The following is an 18,300-nucleotide window of genomic DNA, read 5'->3' on the forward strand; positions in this document are numbered from 1 at the left end:
CGGTGAAGGAGACGGACAGGCTCCGGGCCGAGCTGGAGGAACGGGAAATCAGCCATAACCGAATCAGAGCCGGAGTGGAGGAGAAGCTGGGAGTCTGGGCCCAGCAGCTGGAGGCAGAGTGCCAGCATCTCCATCTCTTAGTGGGGCAAACTGGAAACAATGAAAATACCGAGGATCCTCAGAGCAGGTGTGATTTGAAGTCTGAACATGCATCCTCACTCGTTTTAGCAAGCCAGTGCCATGCAGAAAACTTAGTTGATAATAAGACGTAAGCTGATGAGCGGTTAACGCTTGTATCGCCACTCGGTGCAGTTTTACAGTAGCCGAGGCTCTCCAACACCTGAAAACAGTACGGGAGCAGCTGAGGCGCTTCATCAGCCACCTCCTGCAGCAGCTGGAGTCACAGAAACAGTCCAACGAGCTGCTGAGGAAAGACAAGGTGAGACTTTGGATCACACACAGTAAAGGTCTACTTGAGTGCGAATATTCAAGTTAGTTTGGTTTCAGGAGAGAGAACTGAGCATCCAGAGGCAGCAGCTGAGAGCCGAGAGACATCAGGCCTTGAATTCTATCAAAGAACGACTCATTCAGGTGTGTTTCATGCACCTCCTCTTGCTCGTGTGTGAATATACAACCTCACCTAACGGAGCATCACTCGCTCCCTGCTCCACTGATAGGAGCACATTGAGGAGCTGAGCCGCCTGGAATGGGCTCACCTGAGTGACGGAGCGGCGGACGGAGGAGGAGTGGCTGCGTCTCTCCGCAGGCAGCTGAGAGCCAAAGACTGTGAGCTGCAGCAGGTTCAGAGGAGCATGGCGCAGTGGAAGGAGCAGACTGCAGCTCGGCTGGCCTGCAAGTTTGAAGAAGAGCTGACGGCTGAGCTGGAAAGGTATTAAGAAAAACAACAAACAGTTCGGTTGAGCCCATCATATTTTAATAATGCATAAGAATTATCACCTGTGTTCATATTGTTATACAATCTGTGCCACCCAACAGGTGCAAGGCAAAGTTGTTGAGGGAAAGGTAAATTATGTTCGTCTGAAAAATAGACGAGGTACTAACATGCTGCCACGATCCCATCCAAACTCACTGACGTGCCATTTAGACCTCATCTGTGACCTAACTTTATGTTTGAACTGTCCCACTGACCCTGTTTTAATGATTTTCTTCACAACCATCCAAATGCAGATCTGCTGCTTTTCCTTCTTTTTTAGAAATTCATCAAAGTCTCAAGATGAGAGGCAGAGAAAACCACAGCGGCTGGAGGTGGAAACGATCGGCGCAAAGGTGAATGTTTAACTGTTTCTATAAGCATTAACAGCAGGCTCTTCCGAGATAACAGAAGTGTTTTGTCTGCATACTTGGTGCTTGTTCGCTGGGGGAGAACGTCCTGACCTGGCGTCTTCCTCCCAACAGGAAGCTCTGGGCGCCGTCTGCTCCCCTTGCCTTCGCGCTGTGGCCTCTGCTGCCCCCCTCAGCCCCTCGGACGTGGCTTCGCTGAAGCTCCTGCATCACCTGCAGAGCAGGGTGAGGCAGCTCCGTGTCGAGAACCAGTCCTTCCTGTGGAGACCAGATCGGTCAGGATCTTATCTCACCGCAGTGAGTACTGTCCAGTCAGGTCCTCATCCCAAGCTGCACGTCCATCATACTGTGGAAAACAGCCGTACCAATGACCTCCGTGCGTGCTCGTCTCTGTCCTCTGCAGGTCGTCAAACATCCATCAGGTCGCTCTCAGGTGTGGACATCGACCTTCACCGAGTCAGTAAATGAACACCAGTGACGCTGACATTTCAGAAACCCTCCTAAAGGCCTCGGCTGTGATCACTGTGGCTCTGCGGCCCGAGAAAAGACTCACTCACCGTTACATGACTGACGAGCAGGTCACAGTGACAAAACGGCAACGTGGCCAGCAGGTCCATATTTCTGCAGGTTACTGTCAAATTTTATAGCTTAGTTACAGCGAGGGAGTGATGAGCCGACATTCCTCTGTAAACTCGGGATCATGTGACTTACGTAACCTCGTAAAGCTGACAAGTGTCCTTTTGCTTTTCCTCAAGTGCAAGGTGACCTGAAGTGATAAAATCTGAACACTGAAAAGCATTTTTCAGGTGAATGATGTCTGATCTTTAAGAGGTTGTTACACTGGGGAAAGGGAAATCTTCCCATCATGCCCCCGTGTAATGACTTAAAGAGTCAGCAAAATGTATTTCAATGAAAACCAACTCTGCCTTCAAAGTCTAAATGATGAAATGCATATTTATTGAAAAAAAAAGACAAATATAAAACAACACTGGATTTGCAGTTCTAGCCCATGTACATATGAAAATACAATCAAGTCATTCAAACTGTGCATTCAGCTCACACTTGCTCAACACTCTGAGAAGATGGTCCTCCCACAGCTGTAACGGATTCTGTGGACGGCGTCCGGAGGCCGAACAGAAGAACTCTGGTGCTGCACACCGATACGCAGCAAAAGAAGAAAGTCATATTTACAATTTATCAGGCTTTGGAAAAAAGTATGTACAAATGAACTTACATTTCAAGGCAAATGCGAACGCTGTTGTGCATATAAAACAAATTACACGAGGTTTCCTGTCAGGAGACCTTGGAGATTGATGCTAATAGAACTGTTGAATTCATTTGGTTATTACATTACTCGTAGTTGCCTGGCAATAATGTCAGAAAACACAAACTGATGGACCGTAGAGCAAATGACAAGTTGACACGAGCTGCACGATATTTATATGAAACCAGAAACCTCCAGCTGACGGGCTTGAAAAGAGTCTTTCACTTTGGCATGGCGTTCGGCGTGAACGAGCGCCGTTACATTTCCATGTCCTCCTCCAGGGAGCTGTGGCACACGGGGAAGCTGTATAGAGGGGAGTGTGTGTCTGCGGGGGGGCTGGAGGGGCTGAGCGGGCCGTGAGGGATGGGGGACGGACACGGGGTGGGCGGCTGCCGCGCTGCTGTCTGTTTGCGCTGTTTTTGCAACGAGCCCTTCAGTCGCCGACAGAAAGGATCGTCTGGCGGTCGCCACAGCACCAGCTCCATGCAGGAATGACTCCTGAAGAGGAAAAAACGAACGAGATGCTGGTGAGACACAGGTGAAACCTGCGCAGCCGACATGGATTTGTGAGAAAATAAAAAGAACATACACAGATTGGGCTACAGTGTGAGGGAGGATGTCACTGATGCCGCGCTGCAGTCCTTCCTTCAAACTGTCAGAGATCACCAGCACCGGCCGCCGGGGAGCTGGCTCTAAATCCAGGTCCTCATCCTCGTCGTCGTCTTCTAGTGTTATTCTACGTGACATTGATATTACAGTGTTGATTTAAAACAACAGAGGGTGCACTCGTCACCAAAACCACACAGGATCACAGAACGCAGAGAAAACATGGAGCGACCCTCAAAAATGGAGAAAAACTACAATGACAGTGTATCATAACGCAGTCAGCTTGAATACAGAGGGCGAGATGTGGAAAACCGTCTCAGAATCCTGAATTAAACGCTTCTCTAGAAGTAGCTGCGTCAATTAATGAAATGAGCATCTGTGGCATTTTGGAAGGGGCAAATCACGTTTACACAGCGCAAAGAATTGTGGGACGTCAGCGCCTGCTGAATCGTCTACGGTCTTGGAAATGGGGAGTATGGTACTGAGCTCTGTTTGAAGGAGCCGTGGAACCAGGAGCTCCTGGCTGCTCGGTAATGTGACGTCCTCGGTACGGGTGTTGAATATTATCGTTTCTGTGACGGATCGCGATGCGTCTGTGGGCGATTCGGCATCGATGCAGCGACAAAACAATTGGTTATGACGCAGCAATGTTGTTTCTTGGTTTTCAGCAGTTCTTTTTAGGTACGCTGCATTGTATTGACTCCATTTTAGCTTTTAACTGGAATTAATACACTTGTTATCTTGTTTGTCATTTTCTAAACTAATAAGACTTCATATTTATCTGCCTGCTTGTATTCATTCATGGAAAAAGAAGACGTGCAGTAATGAAGAAAAATGGGAATGTAACACAGTTATGCTTCATGATCCATCGGAGAATCAAATCGTTGACAAGATTATCTTAATCGAATCGTCAGACCAGTGAAGGTGCACAGCTGTAGTCCTCCAGAGGATGCAGACCCTGAACTAAGACATGGCTGTAATCTCATCTATTACATATGGATTTGTTCTATTTTGAATAAGACATTTGTATTCCAAGTATCCTCTCTTTTTAAGAAAAATAAACAGTATTTCAAGACATACAAAACAATATTAACACACTCTGTACCTCAACTGGCTTCACCAAAGAAGGCATACAAGAGGTGGAAGCACTGGTTCTATTTAAAAGTGGGATTTGTTCGGCCTAACTTCAGTTCACAGGCTATTTATGGGACACGCCTCCCCCTCTCTTCAAACGTCTATTAGAAAAACTTCCATCTGCAAACTCAGAACCTTTTCCATTTAATGTTCAGTTGCAAAGCATTCCACTTAATGAATTAACTCCTTCATGCAGTCCTTTAAAGGTGGAGGCCAGCTGACTGATGTACAACTGAACATCTTCAGCTTGTTTTGATCAAACCAACAAAACAATAAATAAATAAAAAATGACAACAACAAAAAACATACCAAGTTAAGTGCAAGAATTAGATTGCTGAATATGTAATTAAATGTGGAACTAAGCAAATCTCTGAAGTTGCATCACACTGATTTCAAGTTTAACACCAGTGATCCCACGTGTCATGATCAACATGAAATGATCGAACAAGCTTTGGAAATAAGCAATCTGTGAGTGTTGAGTGTCAGTAAACAAAGAGTACCTGTCTTCAATCTCCCGAAGCTTCCTCTGAGCTGCCTCTATCTCCATGCTGGAGCTGTCGGTCTCAGGTCTGGACCGGGGGGAGGGGGGCTCAGGCAGGTTCTGGGGAGCAGTGCAGGGCTGGGAAGGTGTGATGGGGACGGGCTGTGCTGACAGAGGGGGGCATCTGCTCGCTGTGGGCCACTCGTGACGCAAGCTTGAGTTTTCTGAAATGTCCACTTCTGCGTCAAACATTAATCTCCTCTTTTTGGCACTGCACCCTCTGATAAAACATTGATGAGGATATTTTAAAAAAACACATCAAATGTGTATCTAAAACAGTTTTACAATAGTGGAAAGCAGAGTCACTGGCACTGATTTCCAGCTCCATACACATAATATCTTCACAGGTAAATACTATTAACCAACCCTGCATCATTGAATTAAAGACTAAAATGTCCAAACTCATTGAACAACACAATCAGAAGAACTCCATATACTATTCACATATTCACAACAGTGAAGAAAAAAGGGTTGCTTGAAATCACCATAAGTATCGTCTCTTAAAATCTCCATAATTCCAAATCTCTATTTCAAATGAAATACAAAGTTCAGCTGAAGTAAGCTGGTATTTTCTCTGATCTGAGTCAGGCTTCATGAGCAAACACCAATAAGAGCACAAATGTTGAAAGAGACCCAACAAACAGGATGATCAATGATTAAAAAGTGCTCCTACGTTGGATGCATTCTTTCTGGGTTAATGTGTTATAAATATAGGCTGAAGCCATCAGGAAAATGTGGGACACCTGACCTTAAAGTGTGCTGCTGTAGTGCCGTTACTGAAAACATTGACAGCATCAAAGAAATGAATTCTGAAGATTAGAAAGAGCCAAATGTGTCACCCAGTGTTTATATCAATAGTTTTAAGGTCAAAGTCTTGACTATTTCAGTACGACTCCTGCTGTGATTGCCAAACATTAAGCAACCAAATGTTACTGATTAGAAACAGTATTCAGGCTTTCAATCTCTACTGTTAAACATTTCATGGGGTTATTGTTACAGCTCTACAACTTGGAATATTTCACTTGATCGGCTCAAAGTTTTGCTTGATTTGTGAGCCTCTTCCAAATTGTGGAGATAAAAAAACCAACAAAAACATGGACACCAGTAACTGACAAGTGCGTCACTCACTCATCATCCACTCTACTCCTGTGTTTCCTGAGACACCGCATCTCCCAGCTGCTGTAGGACAGAAATGAGACAAAACAAAACAAAAAAAGCATGAAAGATTTACAGTGAAATGCTCAAACCCAAGTGTTATTCTCTATGTGTGGCGCTGGTTTTATAGATGATGAAGTGTGTAAGATAATGAGCTAGCTCCAGCCTGCTATATCATGGAAATCCAGCATCTAGTCTGTCTCCAATTTGATGCTAAACACCAAACTGACATAACCACAACAACAGAGGACTCACTTCTGCCCCCTACAGCACAGAAGCTGCAAAACTTCATATACTGTACCTTTAAAATGCTACCACAACATTTCTCACAGATAGCTTTGGTGGAAGTCAGCTTTCAGATAATCGTCCACATACCTGTCGGAGACTTCTCTCTGCAGATGTCCGGACGTGCTCGGAGGTCCGAAGTCAAACTCTGGCAGGCTCGTGGGGCCTGAAAATGAAAACATGGCTGGCAGAAACCTCGGTTCACTGCAAGAGGGGAGCAAGGGGATGCATGGAGGAAAGCACAGGCAGATGTTCACAAATTTAATCTGGGAGATTAAAACGTATTAGTCACATGAGCTGATGGGAGTATTTTCAAGTTATTCGATTTATTTGCAGGAGGCTTTTATCCAGCTAAGCCACAACGCCATTGTCAAGTCTCAAAATAGCTGCAATTACGTGGGGTGGCAACACATAATAGCGTCTACTTTTTGGCTAAATGAAAACTTTGTGAAATGAAGCAGGAGAGTCAACGTTAGACTGACCTGTGCAGCTGCCCTGCCCCTCGCTGGGTTTGTTGTTGATGTCGACGCTTTGCTAGCTCGCCTCCGTGCACTTCACATTGTTTATCTGTGGAATATTCCCGTTAGCACACAAACAAAGACTCCTCCAGGTCAAAGCTTCGTTATCATAGCATCACGATACCGCAGTTGAAATGACTTGGTCGTTAAATGGACTGAGCTAAGAGGTGGGCTGGAACATCTGACGTTCGATGGCTATTCTGAAACCGTGAGTTTCACAAAGGAGGAATCTTTACGAACCCTACTGCTGTGGCGTAGTGACGAACTCTCCTCGGCCTCTGATTGGATGGTTCCTGAACTATTTTCCGGTTTTGGGATCGATACGCGCTCTTATTGGTCGTAGGGCGGGTTAAACAGATCACGCTCAGCCAATCAGAAGTAGCGTAGAGAGGACTCTGGCTTCGCCATGGTAGGATTCTAAAATACACGCAAGAAGACTTCTCCAATTTTCTAGAATGTGCGTATGTTAAGTCTAGAAACTGAGATGCATTATGGGAAATGTAGTCATCGGAAAAAACAACACCGTAGCGTTTGTTTTAAAAGTATCTGTCATTTATAGTTGAAAAGTCTATTTTAGCCACTTGTATTTTGCCAGATATTTTGTGCATAGTTTTGTTCGAAACACAGTAGGTGTTGAGAGGGAGGGTACAGCTCTTTCACCGTGTTGTCATCTTAAATGAGAGTCATGTGACAGTGAAATACTAGAGGCTGTTGTCTCTGTCCGAGTCCTCACTCAGCCCTGATTATTCACACCGGACACTCTGAAGAGGTAACAACCCGAAGTTTACCCTCATTTCTGCAGAATCTAACCACTAACCTGCTGTAACAACAAGAATCTTAAAGCTGTTGACACCATCACCGGGTAGTCTTTGAAATGTCTAATATCTGAAGAGTGTGTTTTTCCAGATTTATACTTTGATTTTTGTGTTCTGTATCTGCACATTGCATAATATTTGTTGTTGTGTTTGTTCTTGGCTGTGTTTCCCAGCAGGTTATCCACAATATGCTGTCTTTGGTTATTATCACTGGCCTATTGGCTTTTACCTCCAGCAAGCCATGTGGTAAGTAACTTTTCTAAACAAACTGTTGGTAATCAGTTTTAAAAAAATAATACTGTGCTTACTAAATCTGCGTGGAGCGTGGGGCAACTTATTTTTCACTCTGACTCATCTGGTCTGGACTTCCACAGATTTCGCAATTGTGTATAAATCTGACTGTCCCTTTTCTGTATGGAAGTTTGTACATTTATAATCAAGTTAACGCGAACACTTCACAAGAAAGTTTGAACTTTAACCAAATTAACAAAGACATCAGTCTTGCAAGTTTCTGTATTTTCTGCTGAGGCAGCAGCTGCTGGTTTTGCAATTCAAGGGTTCATGGAGATGTCAGCACCCGAATGGAAATCTTACCTTGAGTATTATGTTTTATCTATGAGTGGTGATGACATTTTGATCTTTGATATAATTTCAATCTAGGTACCGGTGAATCGCACAGTGAACTGCTCCTCTCGATGAACAAGAATCTCCTCCGCTCTCTGGAGAATCAGGAAGGGCTTCCCAACCCCAGTGTCCACCTGGCGTTACGTCTGTCTGACAGCCACAACCTCGCCAAGGAGGCCGAACACCTCAATAGACTAAAAAGTAGTTTACACGATGACATTCAAAGGTTTGATCACGCTTCCAAATACTTTTCTGCTCTTGTGTCTATTTTTAAATGTATCAACTAAATTTAAATAACTTTGTGGCCTTCTCAGCTCTCTGTCTAGCAGCCAGTCTGTGGTTGGCCTCTTGGCATTGTACACTCTGGCCCTGAAGTCCTCCTGCCACGATCTCACCACAGTCACCTTCACCGTCAGTGACAAGAGTGAGACGCTGCTGACAAACCTGAAGAATCAGATGGAACGAGAGAAGGAACACATTGCATGTAAGGTTTCCTCTGACCTCCTGGAGAGCTGCTATGAGTGTTTAGATTGCTAGTTTTCATCGTACTGCAACATGAGTTCAAAGAAACATGTAAAAATCACTCTGCCGGTGAAGAAAGTGTGTGTGTGGGTTTTTTTTTTTTATAACATTACTCATATTTCCATATGGTGTCATTACTTTTACTTTTCTCCCCTATATACAGTCAGCCACCGCCCTTTGACCAACTATTACCAGTACTCCCTGGGTGTGCTCGCTCTCTGCGTGAGCGGCGTCAGGGTCAACAGCCATGTCACCAACAAGCTCATCAAAGCAGTGGAACATGAGCACTTCAAACATGGAGACACTGAGAGTATCGGTGAGTATGTTGACTGTATGCAGGACGTACCGTGCACCTGTCACTAAAGTCTTTTACATACGTGTAGTTTGGCTGTTATCACCTAGAAGTATCATCAAAGTAAGATGGTTTGTATGAACATTTATACAGTGTGCACATCTGGAAACAAAAGAAAAAATGTCTAGTTTGGAATCATATTTAAGACAATGAAAACTGAAAGTTAAGATAAAAACCGGTCAGTTCATTGTGCTTGACTTTCTCAGACACCTACGCTGTGGCTGGAATGGCTCTCCAGTGTGTGAAGGACTCCGGCTCTCATGTGCAGAATGCTGCTGAGCTGGAAACTGCCATTACAACAATCAAGCAGAAGCTTCTCGCAGCTCGCAGGCCTGATGGTCATATCGGGAATGAGTTCAGCACAGGACTGGCAGTACAAGTAAGATTTCTTTTCTCTTGTTCCTCCCTGGCATCTGGCTGAAAATATTCCCTGTTGCAACTGCTGAAATGTATGCATCTGCTGTGCGTCAGGCTTTACTGGCTATGGGCAACGAGGTGGCAGATTGTGCTCCGTCAATGAAGGCCATGAGGACAGCAGCCGAAAACAACATATACCACAACCCTATGTCCATGTCGCAGACGCTGCCTGCTCTGAGTAAAAAATCCTATCTGTCAGTGAAAAACAAGGCGTGTCTAAACGAGGATGGTGAGAATAACATTACTCCAAAGATCTGTGGGTTTAATGATGTCGGAATCATCACCTGGTGTACCTGTTTCCTCAGACACTCTGGTGCTGGAGCCCATAGATCCTGTGGAGGTTCTGCCAAGTCAGACCAAGGTGGCTGTGACCGTGGAGGTGGTGCCGTCCAGCGGAGAAGCAGCGGTTTACTCTGTTAACGTCCCGAAGAGCAGCTCCCTGCTGGAGGCCCTCACACTGCTCCAAGAGAGAAATGTTGGCTTCACGTGAGTCCCCTAAATGCAACACAGTATTTTCATTAGGTCTGTATGGTTGGCTGCATTTGATGATCTCTGACGTTGTCCTGCAGATTTCAGACAGAGTCCAGCCTGTGGGGACCTTTCTTGAGTGTGATTAACGGAGAGCAGGCCAGACAGAGCGACCGCAGATACTGGCAGACCTCCTCTGAGGGCACTGCGCTCAGTCAGGGTGAGACCGCACACTTCACACTGTGAATAACACATGCAGCATATCTGAAACCTGCTTTAAATTAACTGTGGGTTCGTGTGTTTGCTCCTTCAGGTATCGGTGACTTTAAGATTGTAGCAGATCAAAGGATCACCATCAGAAACACAAGCTACTGAAGATACAGAGGATGATCCCAAAGACGTCCATCCCAAGTGCTGTTTTTGTTTCAACCAGTGATTTTAGTCAAGTTGTCTGTTGCAATCATTATTGGATTAAAATTGTGTGGATTTTAAGAGGGTTAGAAATTGAATAAAGAGTGATTTAGGAAAACTTAAACCATCTGTGATGAAAATATTCAGACTTCTGCCCATGAATTATAAAACATAATTTTTGATGAATTTAATATATTTTCCAAAAAATGCAATTTCAAACTTTCAAAGCAGTATTGGAGTTTTAAAAACAGGTTTTGAAGTGTGCATTGTATTGCTACAAAAAAATTAAAGTGGGTAATTTTCTATAGCTATAACAAAAAATTATAATTGGCCATTTGAAGTTGTGTGGGCAAGTGTGACAACATATCCGTACATTATTTCGTTATTTTGGAGCCTTGGATAAGCTATAGTACCATTTTTCTGTTGGTTGTGAAAATGCATGTTTTAGACTCTGGGAGTTCTGGGAGTAAACCCTAACATGCAGTGTGACAACATGCAAACTAAACACAAAAAGGGACAAATGTTTTTTTTGTTTTTTTTTTTTCTGTTCCCATACCAGAATATCAACATTAACACCTGTAAAATCCATAAAATGGTGCCAAATTTCAAGTGAAATGCGCTCAAGATAATTAGCATACAGATGTTGGTTTATACCGATTTTTGAGTTGAAACAAATTCTGTCAAGTGATTTTTTTTTTGTTTTTTTTTTGTAATTTTTGCAAATTGCATAAAAAGTCTAAATGTAAACATGCATGCATACCCTGTCAAGAGTTGGATGAGGTTAATCAAATTCAGGTATATTAGGCAGGTACTAATATCATTTGATTTCCTAGTATGTGCAGCTTCTGTTGCAAATGCATAATTAATGAATGACTTAATAAATAAGTCCACTTAATTTGTGGATGGAATAATGGGCTCAAGGACAAGGTGGACCACCATTGTGACAGTTATAATCTAGTACTAAAGGCATAAACTCAAACAAATGTACTTATTCCATTAGAACTACATCACATAACCAGTGGTGTCAGACTCATTTGACTGCAGGGGGCACATATGGGTGAGGACAGGATACAACTTCAACAGGTTTCCAAGGCAAACATAGACAGACAACCACACACACATATCTTTAATTAGGGTTACCAGTTCATCTCGCATGTTTTTGGATTGAGGAGGCAAACCCAAGCACACATGAGAACAGGAACTTGCAAACTCTACACAGAAAGGCCCTTTTGGTATTTGAGCCCAGATCCTTGAAATATAAATCTTAGAGTTTTTCATTTGTTGTGGCATGGACTGCATTTTGAAAAAGCCTGTTTTCTAAATATGAACAATTTGTAAAAAAAAAATCACTGCAATTTCAACATAAACATAATTTTTAAAATGTCTAATTTTATAATCTTACAAATTTTTAACTTCAATACTTTCCCAAATACAGTCGCATAGATGTAGAGATAGACAGTATTCTTTTGCATGTATTTGAGGCTGTTCACAGCTTCACATCAGTGATGTCTCAGGTCTCAGCGTGGCGCTCTGTCTGCAACTCTTTGGAATAAAGAAAAATCATAGTTGAAAAATGTTTTCTTTGCGATTTTTAGAATTTGATTGGTGTTTTCTGGGGCAGTTTTTGGCCCGCTGGCCTTACGTTTGCCAACCCTGATGTAAACTGATCTCATGCTTTCCATGATGTCTGTGATGCTTTCATTGTGAAAGTCTTGTCGACCCGGAAGTGGAAATGGGCAAGCGTGTCTGTGTTTTCAGCTGGCGCTCACGTTGACTTAGATACTTATTATTTACTGACAGAAAACTTTACAAACTGAGCGCGATGTGTGTGTTTGGATGAGAGAGGAGTCCTCAGACAGGATGTGGAGGAACCAGATACGTGGGACGACAATCTCTCAGTGACGATATAACCCCGTCCCGATGAGTTCGCTGTTAATCCGCCTTTCTCGAGGTTTGAGAGAAACCAACAGATTTCTCCACACACGCCAGAGAAGGCCCGACGGCTCGATGCGGGGTGGACACATGAAAACCCCTCAGAAGAGGGGGCATGTCAGCGCCGCAGGGGGTCTGCCCGCTGAAGCCCCCGTCAAGAGAGTCTCCATCGAGGGCAACATCGGTGAGTTCTGCAACAGGTCGTCCGGGACCGCGTCTCTCAGCCTGGAGGACAGCTGGAGGAAAAACACTCAGATCTGAGAGGATAGAAGTTCAATCTGCTCCTCCGTGGAGGAGCCATAACAGTTCATTCCTTCTTATGTATCCAAAGATGAAATGTAGTCTTTTTGTCCCTGCGTGGCACCCGTAGCCATGCGGACACCTGCACTGTTACCGGCAGGGGGCGCTGTAGAGGCGCTGCAGCTGTCCAGTGTGAAAATGGTTTGACTATTTTCTGACAGCTCAGGGGAAAGGTCAAAAGCAGATTTTAATTCATCACTTTTTCCTCCCCGAGGTTCTCAAACAACAACAACACTGTTTCGTTGTTTGAGCATTTCTGTCTTGATCTCAGGATTGTTGGAGTATTTTACTAAAATTAAACTTTTACTTTAGGCCACCCATAAAGATACATTTGGAGTACTTCTTTATATTGTTTAAAAAAAGACCTAAAAATAAACGTGAAATACAAGATTAGACAACATTGCATATATTTAATTAAAAAAGTGCAATCAAAGAGTGGAAACCACTGATCTGTCAGAGTTGATGGTGTTGAGTGATGGAAGTGACTGGATGTGTTGATGCTCTCATGTTACAGCTGTGGGGAAGTCTACCTTTGCCAGGCTGCTGCAGTCGACGTGTTCCGACTGGGAAGTGATGGCAGAGCCTGTCAGCAAGTGGCAGAGCATCCAGAGTGTGGCAGCAAAGGTGGGCACATCTACAGACAACTTACTGAAGGGGCAGCGGGTCAAAGAGAGGACGAACACAGTTAAACAGAGATCCATCCATGTCTGAAACAATGTGTTGATGCATCTCTGTTGGTGTCTGTTCCAGAGACCAGACGAACCCCCTCAGACGACTGTCAGCAACCTGCTGCAGATGATGTACCAGGACCCTCAGCGCTGGTCCTACACCTTCCAGACGTACTCCTGCATGAGCCGGCTCAGGACGCAGCTGCAGCCGCCCCCGGCTCGCCTGCTCCGCTCTCAGGGGACACCGGTGCAGGTGTACGAGCGCTCCGTCTACAGCGACAGGTGAGTGAGACGGGAATGAAATCACGAGCCAGTAAAGGAATGTCTCACTTTGAATAATGTTTAATTTCAATAAAAATGATAAATATCTAAAATTACAGGGTGAAGAGCTGAGATAATATACATAAATGAATTGTGCTTGTGTGTGTTTGTTGTAACAGGTACATCTTTGCTCTCAATATGTTCGAGCTGGGCTGCATCAACAGCACGGAGTGGGCCGTCTATCAGGACTGGCACTCCTTCCTGGTGGAGCAGTTTGGTCAGCAGGTGGAGCTGGAGGGAATCATTTACCTCCGAGCGCCACCACAGGTACAGGCGCAGGGCGTCGTCACACACTGAATTCATTGGTAACACATCCACTCACGGAAGGTTTTGTGTGCTGCTCAGACATGTCTGGAGCGCCTGGAGCGTCGGGGGCGGGCCGAAGAGGAGGGGGTCAAACTGGACTATTTGGAAAAGCTTCACCTTCAGCATGAGAGGTGGCTGGTGCAGAAAGACACAGAGTGAGTGAGAGTGATATCAGAACCATGTCTGTCTGTTTCTTATTAAATGGAAAAAAAAAAAAAAAGGATTCAATGAAATGAATTTATTTGTTGCACTTTTGAAAGCATTCAGGAAGAAAGACAAGTAATGAAACAACAGGAAATTTCAGGATGTAACAAACATAATGTGGAATCAAATCCTACAGAGACTAAAATGAGAATGCCATAACAACAATACATGGATACTAATGCATAAACGTGCTTTTTGAGTGGTGATTTGAAGGAGGTCGCTGCGATGAAGGTCGGTGTTGTTTAGTCTTCACACGTCGGGCTGCTCCGGTCTCATCCAGCTCTGCTCTCCTTTCAGGATCCACTTCGAGAAGCTGAAGCAGATTCCTGTCCTACAGCTCGACGCCAGCATGGAGTTCCAGAGGAGCCCAGAGGTGCAGGAGCAGTTTATCGCCAAAGTAAGTTTGATCCATTTTCACCGGGACGTTTTGACCTGACAGCTGCTCTGAAAACAGTTTTAACCGCATGAAGACCCGTTTTAATGTTTGGATGAAAATTTCACTGCTCCATCTGATCAATGTGATCTATAATATGATCCTGGCTTTTTTGAAGAAAAATATATCATATTTAGCATTGAGAGTTCTGATTGCCCGTTTCTTTATGCTCAGGTGAAAAACTTCTTCTCTGAATTATGAGAGGATGTTTGGCAGAAGCCGTTAACATGTGGGAACAGCTGGACCTCATTCAGTGAAATTACTTTTAACTGAAGCCCTGAACGGACAGATGCAGTGATGTGGAAGAGAAACCTCAGCCTCTACCGGACAACCAAGTTACACAAAATGCACATTTGTTTTGTTTTTTGTTTTGTTTTTTAAATGTGGATATGTTCTCATTTTGTTTGTTTACTGTTGTTGTTTTTTTTGTGTACCAGTTAAACTGACATTCAAATATAACTAAAACACAAATAGTTACATTTTTTCTGTAAAATATAAACTTATTCTGTACTTGAATATGTATGTACTGTTTTATGTCCAAATAATGTTACAAATGTTGATAAAAATGTTTGTTTTACAACTTTTTGACGTCATTACATGATTCCGCTCTGTTTGACTAAAACATTTTACAGATTCTACAACTTAGATCGAGCAGTTTTCCATAGTTTTTGGGAAATACTCTCAAACAGCGTTTGTATGTCATAAAAGAATAAAACACAGGAAGGAAAAACCAGAGTCTGCGATTTACTTACTAAGCAACAGCAACGAAAACATTTTGGTGAGCAGGTGTTTGTGCCTGTCAGAATCATCTTTGAATTATGAGAAGTATTGGAACAACTGGCTCGAACAAATGTGAGCTGCATCGATCAGGCTTTACAAAAAAAAAAAAGCAATACTTGGAAGATGGTTCTGTGAGATGAACTTTTATGTAAGAGAGGCCTGAAGGGCGGCTGTCCGGTCATTTAAATGTTATTTGTCAACACATGATATAATTGAGATCTGGAAATATCCTTATCTGCAATGCTTTCTGTATATCTTCCCCAGGACACATGGGAGGAACTCATGATCGCACATTTTGTACCGTTTCATTTCTCTCATGATTTTCCACATTTCGAAAAGGTCAGTGTAAATGTACGGGTAGTTTAAAAAGACATTGACCTTGGCTAAATGTCTTCCCGCCAACCCTCTGATGTGCTCCGATGATCAGAGGGGCCGTTCACAGATGCCTGGGACAATCAGGGGTCATCAAAGGGCAGCTGTCCACTATAAAAGGCCTGTCTGAAGCCCCGTCTGCACAGAGCATCAGTTCAGCCTGAGAGCAGCAGCAGGAAGGAGGGAAGGAAGGACTCTGCCTCTGTCTTGCAGGGTTTCAGAGCAGATTTGTTGATTTTACAATGGAAACGAGAGGCCTGACAGGTTTCTTCACACTCCTGTGTGTGCTAGGAGGTGTTTCCTCCACCCACAAATCTCACCCGAGCCTCAGGAGGAGTTCAGAGTACAGAAATCTGTCAGCCACTCACCGTGAAAGGTACCCTCTGTACATGATGCAGCTGTACCGCTTCTTCAAGACGGCCGATGTCTTCTCGTCACAAGGCGTCAACGGCGTCATGACGGCTCCTCGCTCCGATTCTGTCTTAAGCCTGATGGCCGAAGGTGAGTCACAACCTGACTCATGTTTTCTGTGGATCGTTTTGTGTTTATTTAAAGCTGTGGGCGGACGGTGTGTGTCGGTTCCCTCTCGGTTTACTGAGGAGCAGTGAGGTTGGATCAGACTCTCTTGTTTTTACAACCCAGCAAGTGTCAAAATGCTTATTCCACTTTAAAGGCCTTTTACGTTGGGCGGTTGTATATCAGCCCTCAGACATCCTAACCCAGGGGGGGTTCAATACACATCCTGTCCTGCTCGTCCTCTCACTCCACTGTTTTGACATTTGTCCAGAAATCTGGTTTCTCTACATTCCTACTGGCGTGTCTGGCCTCTTTTCCCAGGTTGCCATCAGGAGGGTGAAAGGTGGACGGTCGAGTTCGACATGTCGTCGATCTCCACCAGTGAGCTGATCCAGCTGGCGGAGCTTCAGATCAAACTGCCGGCGTTTTCGGCCTCCAAGCGTGCCACGGTGGATTTATTCCACCGTCGGAGGCAGAGCTGCGGCCCGGACGATGCTCCATGCCGAGAGGAGCGAATCTTCTTGGGGAGTTTCAGCACGTCACCCCGAGGAACCAAGTCTTCCTGGAAGGTGTTTAACGTCACCGTTCTCTTAAAGTATTGGCTGTACCAGGGGGGCGACATGTCCGGCCCAGAGGCCTCAGGGCAGCCTGAGACCGACATGGGGAGTGGCACTGAGGAGGAAGTACAGACGACTGGAACGTCTTCCAACAGAAATGTGGGACTGAGGCAAAGAAAAACACACCATCCAACCAGAAACCGAGTCATGATGGTCGTTTTCTCCAAGTACAACGCGCCGCAGGAAGGAAGCGCGGCATACAGCCTCATCCACACTGTGGAGAACTCAAAGTACGTGACGGTGAGCAGAAGCAGCTCCGACGGCCAGAGTCGGCGCCGTAAGAGGAACCGAATGCAGAGGATGAGAATCACTGACGGCGCCGCTCCCTCCGAGGCACCGCCGGCAGAGCCGCTGCAGAGGCCGCTGTGCCGGAAGGTGGACATGTGGGTGGACTTTGACCACATCGGGTGGGACGAGTGGATCGTGCACCCGAAGCGTTACAACGCATACCGCTGTGAGGGGGAGTGCCCGTCGCCGCTGGATGACTCCTTCCATCCCACCAACCACGCATACATGCAGGTGAGAAGACGCTGTTTCACTCCTCAGATCCTTCAGCACTCACACGCCTTGTATTGATCCATCGATCGATCGATTTCCAGAGCCTCCTGAGACATCACCACCCAGAGAGAGTGTCCTGTCCGTCCTGCGTGCCGACGCGCCTCAGCCCGCTCTCCATGCTGTACTACGAGAGCGATGACCTGACCCTGCGGCACCACGAGGACATGATTGTTGAAGAGTGCGGCTGTCACTGAATTCCCACCAACGACTAGACGGACCACGATCACTGGAGCTACTGCTGAACTGAACCTTGAATTAAAATATTTTGTCATAGTTTGTATAAGACCCAAGGCACCTCGCCCTCCATTAAAAAGTGAGTGGTCATGGAAATGAATGCTTTGACTCCTAAGGAGATAAAAGAATACCGTGTGGCATTACTCAGCTCCTCCTTCTTTCTTTAGGGTTGCTCTTTCCAAGTTAGAATCTCATTTTTCACATCTCATGTTTCGAAGGTGCTTTGTCGAGTGGAGATCTGGTGACTGTGGAGTCATTTGAGCTCATTTCCTTCTCGGCTAGATCAGTTCGAGCCGATATGACCTCTGACAGGGTGTAGCGTCCGTTAGAGAGAGGGTGAAGAAATGTGTTTTTGAAATCAGTTGGTATTTAGCTGCTACTGGAAGATTCTAGATTGTCCATTTCCCCACGTCAACAGTCTCAACTTGTTTGTCATGCTGTATTACATAAAGAATATTGTCTATGTTTATGTGCTTATTTATACATTATCATGCATATTTTGTATATAAAAAAGAAAAAATTTATTAAAATGTTTTATTTTGATTGTGGTGGTCTGTTTTTGCTCGCATCTCTGTGATTTTCTACCAGTGTTTGCATTCAGTGAGGGTTTTGCATGTTTACAACTTATCCAATGGCTGAGAAGTG

The 18,300-nt window shown here is 44.7% G+C and overlaps 4 protein-coding genes across 6 annotated transcripts; 3 read left to right on the top strand and 1 right to left on the bottom strand.

Annotated features, from left to right (window-relative positions):
• Nucleotides 1-2,238: 2,238 nt before the first annotated feature.
• Nucleotides 2,239-7,022, bottom strand: ccdc117 (coiled-coil domain containing 117). The gene is made up of 7 exons (XM_030105735.1): nt 6,930-7,022; nt 6,770-6,854; nt 6,378-6,491; nt 5,976-6,026; nt 4,807-5,067; nt 3,156-3,302; nt 2,239-3,064 (listed from the first exon to the last, which is right to left on the bottom strand). The coding sequence occupies exons 3-7, from the start codon at nt 6,467-6,469 to the stop codon at nt 2,824-2,826; spliced, it is 792 nt and encodes a 263-aa protein (XP_029961595.1). The 5' UTR covers nt 6,470-6,491; nt 6,770-6,854; nt 6,930-7,022; the 3' UTR covers nt 2,239-2,823.
• Nucleotides 7,023-7,442: 420 nt separating this feature from the next.
• On the top strand, nt 7,443-11,948 carry tcn2 (transcobalamin II). 2 transcript variants are annotated; one of them, XM_030105620.1, is made up of 10 exons: nt 7,443-7,574; nt 7,794-7,866; nt 8,281-8,470; nt 8,559-8,728; nt 8,930-9,082; nt 9,325-9,497; nt 9,590-9,764; nt 9,841-10,021; nt 10,105-10,223; nt 10,317-11,948. In XM_030105620.1, the coding sequence occupies exons 2-10, from the start codon at nt 7,809-7,811 to the stop codon at nt 10,376-10,378; spliced, it is 1,281 nt and encodes a 426-aa protein (XP_029961480.1). In that variant the 5' UTR covers nt 7,443-7,574; nt 7,794-7,808; the 3' UTR covers nt 10,379-11,948. The 2 variants fall into 2 exon arrangements, with proteins under 2 accessions (XP_029961480.1, XP_029961479.1); XM_030105619.1 differs by having other exon boundaries at nt 7,491-7,574; nt 7,797-7,866.
• Nucleotides 11,949-12,159: 211 nt separating this feature from the next.
• On the top strand, nt 12,160-15,225 carry dguok (deoxyguanosine kinase). 2 transcript variants are annotated; one of them, XM_030104849.1, is made up of 7 exons: nt 12,160-12,530; nt 13,161-13,270; nt 13,397-13,596; nt 13,755-13,902; nt 13,981-14,096; nt 14,443-14,542; nt 14,753-15,225. In XM_030104849.1, exons 1-7 carry the CDS (start codon nt 12,335-12,337, stop codon nt 14,777-14,779), a joined length of 897 nt encoding a protein of 298 aa, XP_029960709.1. In that variant the 5' UTR covers nt 12,160-12,334; the 3' UTR covers nt 14,780-15,225. The 2 variants fall into 2 exon arrangements, with proteins under 2 accessions (XP_029960709.1, XP_029960710.1); XM_030104850.1 differs by having other exon boundaries at nt 14,443-14,535; nt 14,746-15,225.
• Nucleotides 15,226-15,972: 747 nt separating this feature from the next.
• On the top strand, nt 15,973-17,615 carry spaw (southpaw). The gene is made up of 3 exons (XM_030105165.1): nt 15,973-16,231; nt 16,568-17,382; nt 17,463-17,615. The coding sequence occupies exons 1-3, from the start codon at nt 15,973-15,975 to the stop codon at nt 17,613-17,615; spliced, it is 1,227 nt and encodes a 408-aa protein (XP_029961025.1).
• The last annotated feature ends 685 nt before the right edge of the window (nt 17,616-18,300 follow it).

The sequence above is a fragment of the Salarias fasciatus genome, chromosome 12, assembly GCF_902148845.1.
Source record: "Salarias fasciatus chromosome 12, fSalaFa1.1, whole genome shotgun sequence".
Classification (NCBI taxonomy): domain Eukaryota; kingdom Metazoa; phylum Chordata; class Actinopteri; order Blenniiformes; family Blenniidae; genus Salarias; species Salarias fasciatus.

Bases quoted from the DNA above. Each gene is read 5' to 3' on its own strand.
- tcn2 (XM_030105620.1), top strand. From the start codon at position 7,809: ATGCTGTCTTTGGTTATTATCACTGGCCTATTGGCTTTTACCTCCAGC. The intron at 8,471-8,558 runs GTTTGATCACGC...TGGCCTTCTCAG, and splicing joins TTACACGATGACATTCAAAG to CTCTCTGTCTAGCAGCCAGT. The intron at 9,765-9,840 runs GTGAGAATAACA...CTGTTTCCTCAG, and splicing joins GGCGTGTCTAAACGAGGATG to ACACTCTGGTGCTGGAGCCC.
- spaw (XM_030105165.1), top strand. From the start codon at position 15,973: ATGGAAACGAGAGGCCTGACAGGTTTCTTCACACTCCTGTGTGTGCTA. The intron at 16,232-16,567 runs GTGAGTCACAAC...CTCTTTTCCCAG, and splicing joins CTTAAGCCTGATGGCCGAAG to GTTGCCATCAGGAGGGTGAA. The intron at 17,383-17,462 runs GTGAGAAGACGC...ATCGATTTCCAG, and splicing joins CCAACCACGCATACATGCAG to AGCCTCCTGAGACATCACCA.
- ccdc117 (XM_030105735.1), bottom strand. From the start codon at position 6,469: ATGTTTTCATTTTCAGGCCCCACGAGCCTGCCAGAGTTTGACTTCGGA. The intron at 5,068-5,975 runs GTGAGTGACGCA...ATGTTTTATCAG, and splicing joins AGGAGTAGAGTGGATGATGA to AGGGTGCAGTGCCAAAAAGA. The intron at 3,065-3,155 runs GTATGTTCTTTT...TTTCCTCTTCAG, and splicing joins CACACTGTAGCCCAATCTGT to GAGTCATTCCTGCATGGAGC.
- dguok (XM_030104849.1), top strand. From the start codon at position 12,335: ATGAGTTCGCTGTTAATCCGCCTTTCTCGAGGTTTGAGAGAAACCAAC. The intron at 12,531-13,160 runs GTGAGTTCTGCA...CTCATGTTACAG, and splicing joins CTCCATCGAGGGCAACATCG to CTGTGGGGAAGTCTACCTTT. The intron at 13,903-13,980 runs GTACAGGCGCAG...TGTGCTGCTCAG, and splicing joins ACCTCCGAGCGCCACCACAG to ACATGTCTGGAGCGCCTGGA.